The 20,647-nt window shown below is 35.7% G+C and overlaps 1 protein-coding gene across 4 annotated transcripts in view; it reads left to right on the forward strand.

Annotated features, from left to right (window-relative positions):
* The window catches only part of MICU1 (mitochondrial calcium uptake 1), a 257,449-nt gene that overhangs the window by 100,581 nt on the left and 136,221 nt on the right, over window positions 1-20,647 (forward strand). For all 4 annotated transcript variants that reach the window (XM_054503610.2, XM_063670503.1, XM_063670501.1 and 1 more), the window contains one exon: window positions 18,402-18,516. In XM_054503610.2, the coding sequence (XP_054359585.1) occupies window positions 18,402-18,516 (115 nt within the window). The remainder of the gene's footprint in view (window positions 1-18,401; window positions 18,517-20,647) is intronic.

A 20,647-nucleotide genomic window follows, 5' to 3' on the forward strand; every position in this document is an offset into this window, starting at 1 on the left:
CTCTTTCAAATATTGATTAATTATATGTTAAATATAGCATCATTTGAATGGAGCTGCTCATTATAGTCTTTAGACAAGCAAAATTTAGGATGTAATTAATTTACTGGCTGGGCGCAGTGGCTCATGCCTATAATCCCAGCACTTTGGGAGGCCGAGGCAGGCAGATCACTTGAGGTCAGGAGTTCGAGACCAGCCTGACCAACATGGTGAAACCCTAACTCTACTAAAGATACAAAAATTAGCCGGGCTTGGTGGCAGGCGCCTGTAATCCCAGCTACTTGGGAGGCTGAGGCAGGAGATTCACTTGAACCTGGGAGGCAGAGGTGCAGTGAGCCAAGATTGTGCCACTGCACTCCAGCCTGGTCAACAGAGTGAGACTGTCTCAAAAAAAAAGAATGTAATTAATTTACAAAAGTGAATTGAGGAACAAATTCAACATTTCATATCCTTTCACACCTGCTGGAATTTTCTGTTTTATTTTTAGTTACAGATTTTGCCATCTTCCTTCTTTCCCATCCAAAGTTCTTTAAATTATTTTAAAAACATTTACTCAGTTTTAGCTCCTCTTTCAAATTAGCAACTTTAGTTCTTTTTTACATACCATAACCCTAAAAAAAAAAATCTGGCTTTGGTATCTGAAATATTTTCCAAGGCATTTCCATTTTGAGTATCTCAGTACTCTGTTTGGCAGCTGTGTGTAAATGGTTAGTAGATGTTATAAAGTATGCTGAACTGGTATGAAAAACATAGTCTTGTGGATTGCTGAACTTCTTTATATGTAATAGAGTGGGATGAAGAGTGTGGACTTTGGATATAGACAGTCCTGTATTTAAATATAGGCTCTCCCACATAGTTGATGGGTAACCTTGAGCAAGAGACCAGTTAACCTCTCTGTCAGTTACATTCTCAGTAAAATTGGGACAATAGGTAAAATATCTAGCTCTACAAATTATAGCTGTTTTGCATGACTTTGAGCCCTTTACTCAGTTTATGAAAGGAGTTCTCTGCTATCATATATATGATTTTCTTTCTTCGTTTGCGTGAAAAGCTGCAGACTAGTATACCCTCTGCGTAATTGTTCTCTCCACAGTCCTTTCCTTCCCAGTTTAATTAGCTATAAAAATCTCCTGTGCTATCTCTGTAATGAGCAACTAGCCCAGGTTAAATACCGAGTCCATTAACTAAAGAGAGGCCTCCAGTTCGATTTCACGTATCTGAGTTGTCCTGTGTTCACAGTGATTCATCTCATTCCTGTGCCGTAAAATCCCTTGGGCTCTGTCACATAAATTCCAGCTGTAGGCTTGTAAATTGTTAATAGCATCTATTTTTCAGTCAAGAAATTTTACAATGCTATTCAGTGTGGTTAGAATAGGATGGTAAATATAGGTCAAATTTTATTTCCTGGTCAGTGAAGTTTATTTATTGAAAAAAATCTTTAAAACCATTTGATATTTGAAAATAGTTTGGAGTGGTACCCAGCTAAATTAGCAAACAACAACTGCTTGTCCAAATGCCAGCCTTCAGGATGACTGTTTTTTTTTTTTAAATACCAATGTGGATATCACTTTATTTAATGCAGCATAATTTTGGAGGAGACCTTTTTCTAAGGAGCCATTCTGTACTCTTTCTTAGAGTAGTTACTAATTATCTGAACTCATCCATATTTGATTGCCTATATTAATATGAGTGGCAAAGCAACTATTTGCCATGAAGTTAAAAAAAATTATATAAAGAAACGGTAATGAGACATCCTTGTTTTGTTTTGTGCCTAGCAGATAATATCTAAAACATTTCTGTGTATTCCTCATTTCCTACTTCCAGGTGTCCAGTGATATTATTACAGGTTTTAACTGTTTCTTTGTATATTATTTTTGTGATATGTATATTTGATTGGTTTGTTCATATAATCAAACAATGTCAATGTTTTTTCTTTTTCTCATCTTCTGATTAGGATTTCTGGCAGGTACTGACTCAGCAGCATGTGCTTTAAATTACTTAATGCTCCAAAATCCATAGTAATGCTTCAGGAACAAAGGTTTAGTGCATGATGCATATGTCCTTGCCCTGCTCCCTTCAGAATGATTTCGTTCCTGTCACTTAAAATTAACATACTTTATCTTTAATATGACAATCCAAGCACTGCACAAGTCCTAGAGAATTTGATACCCAGCATGATTTAAAAGGAACTTTTAACATTATATGTTACATAAAAGGTTAAGAAATTTTGTTTTAATCACTCTTGTTAAGTATAAGAGATACTTAATTGAGTCACTTAAATAGTCTTACTTGGAGGCCAGGTCTGGTGACTCATGCCTGTAATCCCAGCACTTTGAGAGGCAGAGGTAGGAGGATCGCTTGAGCAACCAGGAGTTCATGACCAGCCTGAGCAACATAGCAAGACGTCATCTCTATGAAAACATTTAAAAACAGTAGTAGTCCTAGCTACTCAAGAGGCTGACGTGGGAAGATCTCTTGATCCCGGGAGTTGGAGGTTATAGTGAGCTAAGATTGTGACACTACTCCAGCCTGGGTGACAGAGTGAGACCTTGTCTCTAAAACAAAAACAAAAAAGTCTTATTTGGGATATTATGTTCCTACTTGAACTGTAACAGAACTGATGAGACAACATTAACTTCAAGTTAAAAATTAATCTTTTTTTCTTTTGAAATTCCTTACATAATAAATACAAATAAGCAGTTGCTTGGTTGCACTTTGCTCAGTAAAATGGCTTAAGGGGAAACAAATGGGACACCTAGAAAGACTTTATTATTTTGCTTTTCTGAGCTAATCAATGACTTTAACTTGGAAAAGCAACTAAATATTTGGAGAAAACCATGAAAAGAATATATACTTACAGGCTGGCCAAGGAGATCTTCAAGGACACTCCTAAAGGTACTTTTTAAATTGATCTTTGAAGGCTTGGGCTCTTTAATGGTAGTTTATAAATTATTAAAATTTATTCATTAAAATATTACTCTCACATTTCTGGTGGTTGGCAGTCTTAAAAGTATAAATTAAACTGAGTTGTAATTAAATATAAATTAAGCTGAATTATAAACATCTTTTGGTTTAAAATAACTAATATAACTAACGAAGACCACCGGGTGCTCTTTATTTTTACAGTACATTTTTTCTATACTCCTTTGTTTGAAAAATGGGGTGTAATTTTTGGTAGTCCCTCTTACCAAACCCTCAAATTAGGTATCTTATTATTAGTACAATAGATTATCTTCCTAGGGAATACCTTTGCCTTTAACTGCATTCTGAACCAAACCAACAAATACATTAAAAATTATGTCAGAATAATGTATGGATGATTCCATTATCAATGTTTCTAATCCTGGGAATTTTATTTTAGAACAGCCATGGCACAAACATCACAGAGTACCGAGTAGATCAGATGAGATACTAACACCTGTGATTGAGGCCAGCCACTTCCGGTTCTCTAATTATAGTAGGACAGTTTGTAGAGGGTAGCTAAAAACTCTTCCTCTCCTTTAATAATTGTATGGCTTACGGCTGGAAGATTTAAAATGGCTGGACTTGGATAGGTGTCCTTACTAATTAGGAATAGATTAGAGAGGCAGCAGTTGGTAAGTGCTTAAAAGTCTCTGGAATCTGCAGCATTAAGTAGTCAACCACATTAGGTGACAAAAGAGCACCAGTCTTCTTTAAACTTTCACTATTTAAGGTAATGTCCTTGGTTGATCAGGGATTCAAAATCAAGCTTTTCTGCATTCTTAAGGCTATCTTATGAGTAAACTTTTTACATTAAAGAATAATAATAAGCCTTTTTCTTAGGTAGTGGGAGAATTGTTTACCTACATTGTGTTCTATGAATATCACTCATTTTGGTGACACTAGTATGAATCCTTTAAGCTTCATGAATGAACAGTTACTTTGTAGAAGAGGCATTTCTTGCTTGCTTCTTTGCAGTGACTTGTTCTTTGCATGCTAAGTTTCTATTGCCTGTGGAAAGTCTGGGATCATTTTGTTTTCCTGGTAGCACAGAATGCTGTTCTTCAGATGCAGTTTATTAATGCTGTGAAATACTTAGACTGCTGTGAGGAGTATCCATAATGTCTCTTTCCAGTCTCTGAGTTCCACCACTACTAAAGTTTGTTAATCTAACCCATGTGTTTGATTATTCAAGTTGAGAAAATAAATAGTAATGTAATCATTAAGTGTGCCAAAGGAGGGTGTAGTTTACTTAGTTGTCTCAAATATTCAGACTCCTATTAAAATATCTTTAAATCCATTTTTATTTTAGATTATGTTGTGTTTGAATTTGGGATCAATGAACGCATTTGATTTATCATTGTTGATTTGAAAACATAAACATGACTAACCATTGCATTTCTTACACCTTCATCTTTAGCTTATTCATCATAAAACAAGATTCAAAAATCACTTTGCTATCAGAGAACTTTCTTTAGTTCCAGGCCAACTTCTTTTTTCTTATATTTTAGCACATTCTAGCATGTTTAAGGTCACACAAATAAAGTTCTATAAGAGTATACTAAACAAGTTATTTCTCTTTCTATTCTGGTAAAATGAGTTCTCAACTTAGCCTGACCATCTATTTATAATCTTTGGTTGTAGAGAATGTGTGAGGATAGTCCTTTATTTGCATATTTGTTTTTGGCATGATGTATTTTTAAAAATTCTAAACTTGAATAAAAAACTTCACCGATTACAGATTAATCTAACATTTATTAATTAAAAATTATAAAGAACATTACACTCTTGAAGTGATGCACATTTCGAAATGATTGAAATATGCATTTGAGTAAGTGAAAGCCTTAAAAAAAAATGTGCACCTGTATCATTGGCTTGGACTTTCCTCTTCAACTTCAAGTTAACTTAGCGGATACAAACTAAGCCCCAAGGTAAATATTTTATGGTAGTGAACTACTTCAAAAATATTCAGTCCTGATTAACATTTTCCAGAAATTGTGAACAATATAGATACCCAGTGTGTTCCTGTGCAGTTGATACAATGTAACATATAATGATTCATGACATGGGCTCTGGAGTCTCCTGCCACTTAATAGTATTGTCACCTTTGGCTACTTATGTGACTTCTCTAACCCTGAGTGTTCTTATCTATAAAGTGCAGATAATAGTATGCAATGAGGACTTAAAGAGGTAATGCAAATATAAAGTACCTAGCACAGTGCCTGGCATTTACTAAAGAGAATAAATCAAATGAGATGCTGACACCTGTAATTGAGGTCAGCCACTTCCAGTTCATATACTTCCAGATATGCGAAGTATAATGCTTAAGTTTTTCATGGTCTTTAATGGTGTCTTTAATGGTCATTGGTGCTTAAGGGATACCTATAAATGTTTGTTTGCTTTCAAAATTGCTTTTAAAATCCTTCATCAACACGGTTTCTTGGGAGGTGATAGTTACTAAAGCAGTTTAGATCAAGGTTGTGAACGGTGATCCTCAGAGGGAAACTTTAATTTTTGTTCTTATGATACATTTTTTTCTTATACAAATTTTTTCCAAGTGAAAGAAGGTGAAGTCACTATATTGACTTATTTTTCAAGATTTTTACTTGAGATTGTTTTTACATTAAGTGGTAGAGAAACCTTTTATAACCCAAGTGACTAAAACCAACACTGCTGCTGATCTCAGGACTTTCTTTTTAGCACTGATCCATTTGAGTGGCTAAAGTTCAAAATTAAATTCTTAGATTTAGGTAGCAGATAATCAAGTCATAAAACATAGATTCCCCTGCTCAAAGCTGCTTTGAAGCTAGTATGCAGAAATAACATGGTAGAGTTGAAGATTTTCCCCTTGTAGAGTTTTGATAATACCTCGTTCAGATACTGAGGATTAAAACAAACCGTTTCAGTAAAGTTGTATCATTTCCTTAAAGTTAATGCCATTCCAGTAGACTTAAAATGTTTTATTATTGCTTTTTAATCAAATCATCTGCCACTGTTTTTTAAAAACATCTTCATTTGTACCATCTTCTCTGAAGCCATCTAGTTAATGAGATAAGAAAACCTTTGCATTCCAGGTATTTGGAATTGTTCTCACAGCTGAGGTGGTTAGAATTGGGACTGAAAAGAGAATTGCTTTCTGGCATAGTGAAGTTTACAGTATCTTAAGCATTCACCTTCCAGTTTGTTGCACAGTAATTTATGTGTGTTTGCCTCAAATGCGATATTACCTTTGAAAAGCGTAGAAGAAAATTTGAGTCAGAAGGAGGAATCATAAACTACTTCAAATTAGAAACATTTTGATTTCATTGTTATCTGATGTATCCCCAAATTCTACCCTTCTGCAAGTTCAGAGATGGGGTGGGGAATAAGAATAACATATTTTAGCTGTGCAACATTTCTAATTTGGTTGGAAATAGTGTGATTGTTTAAGATTGATGTTTTACCAAGGCTTTGGCATCAATCCATGCACCAACTAGATAATGAAGTGTAAGCATTAATTGCATGGGAAAATTGCTGAATTTTCTCTTTCTTTCTAACACCCCACCACATACCTTGACCCCAACCTTAGATAGAAATACTATCTGTCATTTGGAAATGATATGCCAAAATTGTATTTTCCAGAGGAAGCATATCATCATTAATTTGTTTTTGATGTACAACCTCAAATATTACTCAAGAGATTTAGATAGACTTTGAATGTATTTCAGCAAAGTAGCGAAATATTAATACTAAAATAATCGAAAGATTTCACCCCATAAAGGATGACACTTTAATTTAAATAGTAAAGCTGTGTTCTTCATCAGATTTTCTATATGCCAAAAATGTTTTGAATTTCTGGATGATATGTAAACATTGATTTTGCAGACATAGTCTATCAACTTCTATTAACTAGAAAAAGTTTTTTTGAACTTTATAACTTGAAAATTAGATCTTAACTAGAAGAAATAAGTTTCTAGATATGATTTCTCTCTTTGGCTTCATATACTTGAGTCCCAGAAGGCAAAATTACTAACCCTATTTTGATCAACCCTGTGACTAGTTAGGATTTACTGTTTGAGCACACTTAGCACTCATGAGTCTGGAAATCCCAGTCCCAGTGCCCCTCATGGCACCGGCAACTTTAACCATGTATTTTATAAGTTTATGTGATTGGTCAGAAACTAAAGTGTGAGTGCTTCAGCATAAAGTCATCTGGTACAACAATCTAGGTTTTTGACTCACTGTGAAGCGTAGCAATTACACATGTGTAGTGTATAATTTGCTGTATAATAAGTTTACTTTCAAGTCTTTCTGCTTATCTAAAAAATGAAAATATCCAGGATATGGTGCAGTTGACATCAATACCAGAAACCTATAATAATGTCCATTTGCCTTTACTTGAGATCAGTAATTGGAATGGGTTGGTGATACTGTACCTATAACTACATTTTAAATTTTGAAATAAATAAGATCTAACACTAGGTCATATCAGTGAATAGTAAAACAGTTATATTTTGTTCATTTAAGTTAGTGAGCACATTGCTTTAAATTAAAACATTTTGCATAATTTTCTTCTCTAAGAAGAGGTAACATTGGTCAGTAAATTGAATAGAAATGCTATTCTTGTCATTTGACCTGCATTCTGCTTCCACATCCTTAATTTCAGAGATTCAAGTGAGTGGAATCAAGTTTGAAATGTAACTTCTAAGCTGCATAAAACAACATAATGCTCTGTAAGGTATCTGCAATTACAGTCTCTCTTAAGAATATCCAATTCTGGCCGGGAGCAGTGGCTCACGCCTGTAATCCCAGCACTTTGGGAGGCCGAGGCGGGCAGATCACTTGAGGTCAGAAGTTCAAGACCAGCCTGGCCAATATGGCGAAACCCTGTCTCTACTAAAAATACAAAAATTAGCCAGGCATGGTGGCACATGCCTATAATCCCAGCTACTCGGGAGACTGAAGCAAGAGAATCGCTTGAACCCAGGAGGCAGTTTGCCGTGAGCCGAGATCATTCCACTGCACTTCAGCCTGGGCAACAGAGCGAGACTCCATCTCAAAGAGAAAAAAAAGAATATCCAGTTCTATTTAAATAATTTTCAGCATGTATACTGAAGGATTGCTACAGTCTTACCTCAGGAACTTGAAGATGAAACAAATTTCTCATATACCCTTACAATAGAATTGAAGTGTGTTCTATTTCTTTCAACTTTTATATTAAAAAAATTTCTTTCTTATAGTTTATTATATTTGAATTTACTAGATACATTGAATTAAATATAAATCCTTAGGTTATACTTTCTAGTAAAAATTACATATTAATATAAATGTGTATTAATAACAAAAATTTTTTTAAAAAAGAAAACAGGCCAGGTGTGGTGGCTCACGCCTGTAATCCCAGCACTTTGGGAGGCCAAGGCAGGAGGATCACTTGAGGTCAGGAGTTTGAGACCAGCCTGGCCAACGTGGTGAAACCTTGTCTCTACAAAAAAATACAAAAATTAGCTGGGTGTGGTAGCACATGCTTGTAATCCCAGCTACTCAGGAGGCTGAGGCAGGAGAATCGCTTGAACCCTGGAGGCAGAGGTTGTAGTGAGCTGAGATCTCACCATTGCACTCAAGCCTGGGGGACAGAGCAACACTCCATCTCAGGAAAAAAAAAAAAAAAAAAGAAGAAGAAGAAAAGAAAACAACAACAACAAAATAACAAAAAATTTAAATAACTACTTCTGGGGCAGTGAGAGAAAATGAACATTATTACCAGTCTGATAAGATTACGTTCTCCTTGGAATATGCCTCCATATCACCCCTGAAGTGTATAAGTGGTGTTTGCTTAGGGGAAAGAATAACTTAAAATTTAGTAAAAGATTAAACACCATCCAAAAGATTAAATGAAGGATCATTTTACTTGACATTTTCTTTCTTTTTTTAAAAAAAAAAGTTTTATTTCCATAGGTTTTTGGGGAACAGGTGGTATTTGGTTCCATGAGTAAGTTCTTTAGTGGTGATTTGTGAGATTTTGGTGCACCAATCACCTGAGCAGTGTACACTGAACCCAATTTGTAGATTTTATCCCTCACCCCCTCACCCTTCCCCCCCATCCCCGAGTTGCCAAAGTCCATTGTATCATTCTTATACGTTTGCATCTTCATAGCTTAGCTTCCACTTATGAATGAGAACATACAATGTTTAGTTTTCCATTCTTGAGTTACTTCATTTATAATAATAGTCTCCAGTCCTATCCAAGTTGCTGCGAATGCCATTACTTCGTTCCTTTTTATGACTGAGTAGTATTCCATCATATGCATATTCTACAGTTTGTTTATCCACTTGTTTATTGATGGGCATTTGGGCTGGTTCCATGTATTTGCAATTTGAATTGTGCTGCTATAAATATGCATATGCAAGTATCTTTTTTGTATAATGTCTTCTTTTCCTTTGAGTAAATCCCCAGTAGTGTATTTCCTTTGAGTAAATCCCACAGTAGTGGGATTGCTGGATCAAATGGTAGAATCAGGTCTTTGGTTTTAAAACACCAGCTAAGAAGCAGCCATAGGCACAGAATAATCTAAAAGTTTGTTTTCTAGTAACTCCCATTTCCTCCCAAATTTTGACGTATTTATTTGATGTTCTTCCTAGCTTTGAGTAACTTGAGAGATCAAATTTGATGGTTTTATGATAATTTTTGTGTCTTTAATTACTATGTCATGAATTTTGTAAGAATCTTCCTCAGAGTTTTGGGTACTCTATAAATTCACTTATAAATTCTTAAGAGTTAGTAAATAGATACATAATCCTAAATTTACCTGAACCACTCTTTAACAAGAGCATGCCTCTGAAAACATACAAGTACCTTCTCTCTCTCTCTACTTCTTTACCACCCCAACTGCAAAAGCATGGAAGAACAATGTAGACCTTTTCACTAAAGAATTAGAAACAGCACATCACAAAACGACATATAGACCAATGGAACAGAACAGAGACCTCAGAAATAACACCACACATCTACAACCATCTGATCTTTCAAAACCTGACAAAAACAAGCAATGGGGAAAGGATTCCCTATTTAATAAATGGTGCTGGGAAACCTGACTAGCCATATGCATAAAACTGAAATTGGACCCCTTCCTTACACATTATACAAAAATTAACTCGAGATGGATTAAAGACTTAAATGTAAGACTTAAAACCATAAAAACCCTAGAAGAAAACTTAGGCAATACCATTCAGGACATAGGCATGGGCAAAGACTTCATGACTAAAACACCAGAAGCAATGGCCACAAAAGCCAAAATTGACAAATAGGATCCAATTAAACTAAAGAGCTTCCACACAGCAAAAGAAACTATCATCAGAGTGAACAGGAAACCTACAGAATGGAAGAAAATGTTTGCAGTGTATCCATCTGACAAAGGGCTAATATCCAGAATTTACAAGGAACTTAAATAAATTTACAAGAAAAAAATAACCCCATCAAAAACTGGGTGAAGAATATGAACAGACACTTCTCAAAAGAAGGCATTTCTGTGGCCAACAAACATGAAAAAAGCTCATCATCACTGGTCATTAGAGAAATGCAAATCAAAACCACAATGAGATACCATCTCATGCCAGTTAGAATGGCAGTCATTAAAAAGTCAGGAAACAACAGATGCTGGAGAGGATGTGGAGAAATAGGAACGCTTTTACATTTATTATATATTTTAATTTTGTAATGATCAGAATAAAATACTACTCAGCAATAAAAGTGAACTACTGATGATTACGGTAGATGAATCTTCCCCACATTATGCTGAGCCAAAGAAGCAGGACAACAAAGTATATACTAGTGATACCATTTATATCAATTTCTAGAACAGGCAAAACTCATTTATGGTGAAAATATGGTAGGAATTTATTATGGAGAGGCATAAAAGAACTTTCAGAAGTGATGGAAATGTTCCATATCTTGATAAAGATGTGTATTATACATTAGATTTTTGCGTTGCAACATATGTAGATTTTCCTTAAAAAAGTAACAAATGTTGAACTCTAGATGATATAGATATGTTTGTTTTCTGCAGAGTTGGGATTAGCAGTTGTGAAACTACTTTTTGTATATTCTAAGCTTCGATAAATATATTGATGATAATGGGAACCAGGTTTCTCATTTTTGGAGAAGGTAGTAACAAGTGTGTGAGGGATAAGACTAAATTGTATCCTAGAAAGGAATTATAGGTATCAACATGAATTCATAGTTTGTGATAGCTAGATATGAATCTAATCACAAACATCAGCCTAATTCAAAATGAGAGATATTCTACAATATAACTCACTTGCGCCTTTTAAAACTGTCAAGGTTAAGAAGTACAAAGAGATAAAAAATGACACAGCAGGGAACTCCAAAACCACATCCCGCCATTAAACCAAAAATTAAGCTGCCAAAAACTGTCAGTCAACTTGTTCAGATCTCTAGAATCTAATGAAAGACTTAAAACAACCAGGAGAATGCTTTAAAAGAAAGAAGCTGCTAAAATTTGTTCACAAAACATTGTATTTTAACTTACCTGGTGACCACCCCAACTCCCCATTGCAATGGCAGCCATAAGGATGGCGGCCCATGTTCCTGACAGAGCTTGCTTGTGTCAGAACGAGCAATGTGGATCATGTTCTTGGAAGACTCTGGATGTGGGCATCAACCTGTCTGGTGGCTCCCTAAGGAATCAGCTTTGAGGCTTGCCTTTGTTTCACCTGCTTCAGAGCTTTTAGGGGACTGAGGCAGCATTTGTCAGAAAGATTTAAAGGTAAATAATACTGTAGCAGTACTGTAGCTGGGACAAGCAGCAGACAAACCAAATAGCCTGGGAAGGAAGAGGCTTTGTAAGTAGATACATGGGAGAACAAGTGATTTGAAATGCTTCACCATATACAGGGGAGTCTAGAAGGCTTAGAGTTGAATGAATGTTCAAAAGAAACCTTAGAAGATCGTGAGCTTTCATGTCTGGCTGACATTTAAGCCCCATGCAAGCAGGAATCTTAAGGCTAAGAGAGAGTTGTAAATGGTCTTGCTAAGTAAGCATTGAAGAAATGCCCAATACAGAGCCAATCTGAAAAGATCCAGAGAATATTTTTCCCCCTTTGGCTCCAGGCATTTAAGGAAACCTGTCAAATCACTAGTTGCTCACTAAGGTGAACAGAGACTTGAGTGACGACCTATGACAAAGGTCACAGGTCTTTACAAGAAGAGTTGAATAATGTCATTAAACAAACAACTACAACCCACAGTAAGTAGCAACAACAAACCCTGAGGAAGGGGAAGAATGCGATTTCGAGAGTTACCACATTATAATATACAAAATGTCCAGTTTCAACAAGAAATTATGCATACATAGAAACAATAAATTACAGCCCAATCACAGAAAAAAAAGAAAAATAGGAAGTATCCTTGAGGAGGCACAGACATTGTATGTACTACTCAAAGACTTTAGATCAACTGCCTAAAGTATAGTTAAGTAGCTAAAATGATGATGTATGAACTAACAGAAAATTTCAATAGATACATAGAAGTTATTTAAAAGGTACCAAATAGAAGTTCTGGAACTGAAAAGTACAAGAGCTGAGTTGAAAAATTGACTAGAGGGATTCAACCAGCAAACTTGAGCAGGCAGAAGAAAGAATTAGTGAACTCGAAGATATAGGTCAATTGATATTATCTAGTCTGAGGCAGAGAGGAAAAAAGAAAAAAATGCACAGAGCTGAAGAGACTTACACTTTAAAATGTTTATAGTGGTAAATTTTGTTATATGCATTTCACTGCAATTTTTTTTTAATTACAAAAATGTAAACGATGTGGTAGGCATAAACACAAACAATGGAAGAAAATTGAGAGTCCAGAAATAAACCCACACATCTATGGTTAATTGAATTTCAACAAGCATATAAGACAGTGGTAAAAGGTCATACCATTTCAACAAATGGTATAAGGTCCACTAGATATTCACATACAAAAGAATGAAGGTGAACCCCCTACTTCACATTATATACAAAATTTAACTCAAAATAGATCAATAACCTAAAAAAAAAGAGCAAATGCTATAAAACTAAAACCCTTAGTAGAAAAGTAGGGGTAAATCTTCGTGACCTTGGATTGGTAGTGAAATATTAAATATAACATCAAAAGCACAAATAATAAAATAGATAAATTGGACTTCAATATTTAAAACTTTTCTGCCTCATAGGACATTATCAAGAGTGAAGAGGCAACACACAGGAGAAAATATTTGCAGATATATCTATGATAAGGATCTAATATCCAGAATATATAAAGAACTTAGGTTAGAACTCAACAGCCAAATGAGAAATAACAAACTCAAAAATGAGCAAAGGATTTGGATAGACATTTCTCCAAAGAAGATATACAGATGGTCAAAAAGCACATGAAAAGATGCTGAACATCATTAGGTATTAGGGGAATGTAAATCAAAATCACAATGAGATACCATGTCATATCCATGAGGATGGTTATAATTTTTTAAAGAAGAAGAGGAAGAAGTATTGGTGAGTATGTGGAGAATGTGGAATCCTCTTACACTGCGAATGGGAATGTAAATGGTGCTGTAATCCCAGTACTTTGGGAGGCTGAGGTGGAAGGATTGCTTAAAGCCCAGGAGGTCAAGGATGCAGCCCAGATCCACGATTGCGCCACTGCATTTCATCCTGTGTGACAGAGCAACCTCCTCCTGTCTTAAACAAAAAACAACCAGCTGAGCGTGGTGGCTCTTGCCTGTAGCCCCAGCACTCTGGAAGCTGAGGCATGCAGGTTGCTTAACTCCAGGAGTTCAAGACCAACCTGGGCAACATGACAAAACCCCATCTCTACAAAAAATACAAAAATTAGCCAAGCATGGTGACATGTACCTGTAGTCCCAGCTACTGGGGAGGCCGAGATGGGAGGATCACCTGAGCTGAGCCCCAGAGGTCAAGGCTGCAGTGATCCAAGATCATATCACTGCACTCCAGCCTGGGTGTCAGAGTGAGACACTGTCTCAAAACAAAACAAAACAAAAACCAAAAACATAGAGCTGCCATATGACCCAGCAATTCCTCTCCTTAGTACATACCAAAAGAGTTGACAACAGGTACTCAAACAGATACTCATACATGAATAACCAAAAGGTGGAAATAACCTAAATGTCTTTGAGCATATGAATAGATAAACAAACTGTGGTATATACATACAGTGGGGTTTGGATCATAATCTCAAAAGATACAATCCCAAAAGATGAAATTTCCTTACCCTGTTATCTTCATTTGGGAGTTAAGTATGGCTTAAGGAGCTGTGTATGGGGGCCAGGTGTGGTGGCTCACGCCTGTAATCCCAGCACTTTGGGAGGCCAAGGGGGGCAGATCATGAGATTAGGAGATCGAGACCATCTGGCCAATGTGGTGAAACCCCGTCTCTACTAAAATACAAAACATTATCCAGACGTGGTGGCGGGCACCTGTAATCCCGCTACTTGGGAGGCTGAGGCAGGGGAATCGCTTGAACCTGGGAGGCAGAGATTGCAGTGAGCAGAGATTGTGCCACTGCACTCCAGCCTGGCGACAAAACGAGTCTGCGTCTCAAAAAAGAAAAAAAGCTGTGTATGATGCCAGATTGATAAGGGATGAACTTGTGGACTTAATTTTAGGTATCAGTAATTTTAAATGTCAACTTGACTAGATTAAGGAATACCTAGAAACCTGGTAAAGCATTATTTTGGGTGTTAGGGTGAGGAGATGAGTGTGTGAATCTGCGTGGATTTAGATGGGGACGGTCTGCCCTCAATGTTGGTGGGCACCACCCAATCAGCTAGGGATCTGGAAACAACAAATGGGTCTCTCTGAGGGCTGAGGCAGACTTTGCTGCTGCTGCTTTGGATATCAGAAATTCGACTTCAGGAAAGTGTATTATCACAGCATTGATTGTGTGTGAGCATTGTGCATTTATGTAAAAACGTTGAAACTTCCTCAATAAATTAAGAAATGACCTTTTTTGTACTTCTGCATTTGTGAAAGATAAAATTTCTCAAGATCTCAGCTCTTTGGGCAACTGTTTATGCAATAATGACCCATTGTGGTTTTTAATTGATCTCATGAAAAGACTTAGGTTTGTTCTCAGGGTATTTCAGATGACTGCCGTTATAACTGGGGCACATACAATTACTAACTATAGTGATAGGCGTTTATACATTTCCCCTTTGAGCCATTTCTTTATTTCTTTATGAACATGGTTCTTCTGCTCAGTGTTCTGTCACATTTTTATGTTTCTCAAATCTCCTTTAAAAATGTAAGCAAATATTTTTAAAGAATTTTTATGTTTTCCAAAATTAGGATTTTAGACTTTAGGGATTTTGATCTTTGGGGATTTCAACATTCGGGATTATGGTGTTCAGTGTGTGTTTTGGGGGGATTATGATCAGCATCCCATACAGTGGAATATCATTTGGCAATAAAAAGGAATTAAATATTGATTCATGCTACAACATGGTGAACCTAAAAAACATTATGTTCAGTGAAAGAAGCCAAACCTAAAAGGCCCACGTACTGTGTGGTTAAATGGTTAAAATGGTGAATTTTTCACAATCAAAACCAATAAACCTCTACAGGAAAAAATAAAGAAGGACAAAGAAAGGCTGTTCCTATTAATGGAGACTAAAGAGACCTGATAACTAAATGCAGTTTATGATTGTGGATTACATCCTTGATCAGGGTGAAAATAGCTATAAAGGAAATTATTGGGACAGTTTGCTAAATTTGAAAATGGACTGGATTCGGCTGGTCGCAGTGGCTTACATCTGTAATCCCAGCACTTTGGGAGGCCAAGGTGGGTGGATTACCTGAGGCCAGGAGTTCAGGACCTGCCTGGCCAACGTGGCAAAACCCATCTCTACTAAAAATACAAAAATTAGATGGGCGTGGTGGTGTGCATCTGTAATCTCAGCTACTCGGGAGGCTGAGGCTTGAACCCAGGAGGCAGAGGTTGCAGTGAGCTGAGATCACGCCACTGCATTCCAGCCTGGGTGACAAGAGCGAGACTCCATGTCAAAAAAAAAAAAAAAAAAAAGGACTGAATTAGATAATAGTACGTGTATCAATACTAAATTTCTTGGTTTTATTAAACATATACTGTGCTATAAATTATGTATCAGAATTACATTTTGGGGATTTTAGGCTTTAGAAATTTTGATCTTTGGGGGTTTCAACGTTTGGGGTTATGGCATTTGGGATTGTGAACATTAGAGAATGTCTTTGTTCCTAGGAAATCTATGCTGAGGTACTTAAGTATAAAGTGGCATGATGTCTCCAATTTACTTTCAAAGTGGCATGTTGAAAAAATACAAGGCAAATTGTGTAATATGTAAACTGTTGGTGAATTGGTAAAAAATATATAATAGTACTTTATACTAATCTTTCAACTTTTCTGTGAGTTTGAAGTTATATCAAACTCAAATTTTGTTACCAACAAAATTAGATGTGTCCTTATGTTACCTTCTCAGCATCAGCATGGCCCGGATGATTGCTAGAAAAATAATGTTAGGTTTGCTTCTTTGGCTTAGCTTCCTCATTTCACTCTATCCTTAGACTTTTGTCTGTTTCTTGACCTGTGGCTTCCACTATGTTATTTATTTTAATTATAGCAATTGCCCCATAAGCTTATTACATCATTATTATTAAGTATTAGCTTCTATACACATTTATTGTTATGGCTGGTAATGGTCAGCCTTTGGGGACCTATTCTCATTTTGTGTATTTTTTCCTATTCACATACTTTACCTTTGCAGTATCTTGGGTAACGTAAAAAATGCAACTATTTTTTTCTTTTATTTTGAGAAATTTAAATATTAACTTCCTGGTGGAGGGCTTTGCTGTTCTAGTTCTCATCCAGTAGCTTTTTTTGTCTGAAATTTCTGTTCAGTCTCTTGGTAGAAGATCAAGTGTGGTATGAGATCTAACCTTAATAACATACTGGACTATACTCATTTTTGTTGTCAACTCAAAGAAGTAATCTCTAAATGCTATCAAGCAGGACTATGCCTTCTGTCAGCCGCAAAAGAAGTCAGCAAAGTTCTCCTAAGTAGAAGCGCCATCAAAACCTAGTACTGTGTTATTGGTATTCACCTATAGACTTTAACCTGTCCATAGCTACTGTTTCTTATGAACAGGTAAATATCTAGTAGAGGCTATTTTGAATGAGTTTATTGAGAAGATCATACAAACTGACTTCACGATGATTCGTGTGGTACTTGTAGTTTCAGTTGGTTAACCAGTTTTCTTTCCTTTGTGGTTTATGATGGGATCTCCACTAGACAGAGGTAACCCATTGGATAGTTGTATAACTGGATGCTGGTGTGATGGTGCTTGTTGGTTTAGTTTTCATGATACTCCTCTTGAAGTTATGCCTGCAATGCTGCGTCTTACTTTATGCTTGCATGACATTATTACTTTGATTGTGCTTTATTGGTTTGGGTTTTTAAAATCTATTTTTTTATACTCAGAATAATTCCTTAAATATTTTTGGTGGTCTAGAACTTGTGGAAATGAGTTTCACGTCTAACTTTTTGGTGGATCCTTTTCAGTTTTTGAAAATATGTTCAATGTCACAACTAAGTTTATGCTTTGGCTAAGAATTCAGAAAACAGAGTAAGTTTTTTTAAACACCCAAGAAGAGACCACTTGCCAAGCAGACAATTACCAAAGCTGAGAACAAACTTTCTTTGTGAGATTTATAGATTAAAGAAAAGAAATATATATTTAGAGTAAAAACTAAGTTGTAGGAGACAGTTTCATCAAATAGCTGACATTTAGGAGCCTCCATTAAAGTAACAGTAGATATGATTAAATTGTGCTGAAAGTGTGTACGACTGATTTGGCATTATATTTCAGAGATGCTATTCACTCTGCATACTGTTCTGTATTCTGAAGCTAAGATTCTTGGGGTTATAAAGTAAAATTAGTTTTTCAGAAATTGGTTTTCTGAGCATTTGTATAGGCCTTGGAAATAGTTGCTCACTTCTTTCTTTCTAATCACTATCAGTCTAGTTTTTCTTGGACAAAACTGATTTCCTTTTAGTTTTTTCATGTGTTTGTTTATTTGTTTACTACCCCTTATACCTCTGTAGAAGAAGGTGGATTGTTTTTCAAACTAAGAAACAAAACCTGTTCTGAAGTGGGCCTGTATATATGCAATGGCAGAGGGTTCTAACGTTGAAATTATTTTCTAATGTTCATATTGAACTAGTGTTGAAATGAAAACATAATTTTTGTCTTGAAATTTTCATCATCTTGAAAACTGTAAAGGATCCATTGATTTTGAATGGCCGTGAGAGAAACGCTTATGATAAATAGCATAAAACTGTCAGATAAATGGTGATTCATCTCTTATTATTTATATTCTAATTCATTTATATATTTTTGTCTTTTGGTGGGACCCATACGTTTTATAGAAAATTTCCCAGGAACGAGAAAAATTTGCTGATGAAGGCAGTATATTTTACACCCTTGGAGAATGTGGGCTCATATCCTTTTCAGACTACATTTTCCTCACAACTGTTCTTTCCAGTAAGTATAAACATTTTCTTTTACCATTTGTAGAGCGGATACAGGACTATAAACATAATTGTTTATATGTTTATAAAACAAGACATATTGGTAGAGTTAATGAATTATAATGAATTATAAGTTACGTAAAATTTCATTTGTTTTTAATTTACTATAACTTGTGTATAGAACCACCTGAGAGAGGCAGAAAAAAGAGAAAACTAAAGTATCAAAGTAAAGTTAAAAACAAAACAAAACGGCCGGGCACAGTGGCTCACACTTGTAATTCCAGAACTTTGGGAGGTCAAGGTGGGCAGATCACTTGAACTCAGGAGTTCAAGACCAGCCTGGGCAACATGGTGAAACCCCATCTCTACAAAAGCATATGTGTAGTCCTAGCTACTCATGAGGCTGAAGTGGGAGGATAGCCTGAGCCTGGGAGGCGGAGGTTGCAGTGAGCTGAGATGACGCCACCACACTCCAGCCTGGGCAACAGAGTAACACCCTGTCTCAAAAACAACAGCAGCAAAAAAACTAAGAAGTGACATCTACCTTTAACTGTCTGTCACTCTGTATTCTGTCAAGGTGAGTCATGTATTGCCTACTACTATATCCTTCATTAACTTACTGCTTCTCCAATAAAACATATTTTGATCCATCATTTCCTCCACTAAAGAAGAAAATTGGCTTGGTTGACCTAATTGAGTTGAATATTTGTTTTTTAACCTTGGAGGAATACTTCTGAAGACACAAAACTCTATTTTGACTCACTTAGAGCATTGAGGAGTTTCTGATTTTTTAAAACTATCAATAGCTTTGTTGATTAGTATGCTACTGTAAGTGATTTTAAATTTTATTACTTTTTGGTGTGACTTTTTTTAACCATTCAGAAAAACTAAACAAAATGTTATGTTCATAGCTCTCCATGTGTAGTCTATTAAAATCTACCTAAGGTGAACCAGAGTTCAGATTTCTATGTTTGAAATAAGTGATTTTCAATTTTTTTTTTTTTTTTTGGTCTGGAACATATCAAACAAAAATAACCCTCTCTTTTTTGCCTTCTCCAAGCCAGCAATCTGTAAACATAAAGCTACTAGAAGATAGTTTTTAATAAGTGGCATGTACATGTCCTGCCATGACTCTGACCACTTTCATTCTTATTCCGCTGTGTAAATGTGTAAGGATTGACAAGGAAATTATACATATATATATATGCCTTGCCACAGCTGACTTTGGGACACCAAAGTGTCTGAATAAATTCATATGGTGGAGCAGTACCCTGGCAATGAAAACACACATTGATTTGTTATGAAAATCCAAAATAACTCCAGCAACATACAACTTAAGATCATAATGTGCTTTTAAAAGTATCTCTAGTTCAGATCCTAGCCCCACCATTTCTTAGCTTGTGATATGGGGGAAGACAATAGATTTGTTCTTCTGTTGTGTCTGTAAAATGAAGAGGGCAGTAATATCAAACCCAAATTATTTATTTGAGAATGATGACATCATGAATATAAAGTAGCTATTAATAGCTTAGTGCCTAATATTTAGTGGAAATCTGTCTTGGTTTTTATTTTTTTATTCTGTCACAACATGTTACTTTGTGTCTGATTTTTAAAGGTCCATAAACCTTATCTTTTTAAAAAAATGACCCAAATTGGTGGGAATTTTTAAAACATTTTTGTGACTTTGGACAGAATTTATTATACAGCAAATAGGCATGATGTAGCAGAAAGACTATGGCATTAAATGAAGAGACCTGCACTGGTATATAATGTATACTTGTAAGTAGTTGTAGCAAATGTTTGTTGAGCTGAAATAAGCTTTGAACTTGTATCCACTGCTTAGTCCTGTTACCTTCATATCTTTCCAAACGTCAGAAGGAACACAGAACAGAACCTTCAGAGTTCCTGGTACATCGCGTAGCTCCCTTAACCACTTAAAAGCATGTTTTTAAAAAGTCACAATGACTTTTTAAAGGAGGGGTTCTAGAAACCCTTCCAAGTAGCTCTGCCATTCCCAGCACATTTACTTTATGGTGCTCAACTCCTAGTTTGAATGTGGTGAGTGATTTACAATAAAGTGCTTACTTTGTAAGTTACTTTCTATATTTGTCAGGAATGAAGAAAATAGAATCAGGGTATGATTT

This window comes from Pongo pygmaeus, chromosome 8 (assembly GCF_028885625.2).
Source record: "Pongo pygmaeus isolate AG05252 chromosome 8, NHGRI_mPonPyg2-v2.0_pri, whole genome shotgun sequence".
Classification (NCBI taxonomy): Eukaryota; Metazoa; Chordata; class Mammalia; order Primates; family Hominidae; genus Pongo; species Pongo pygmaeus.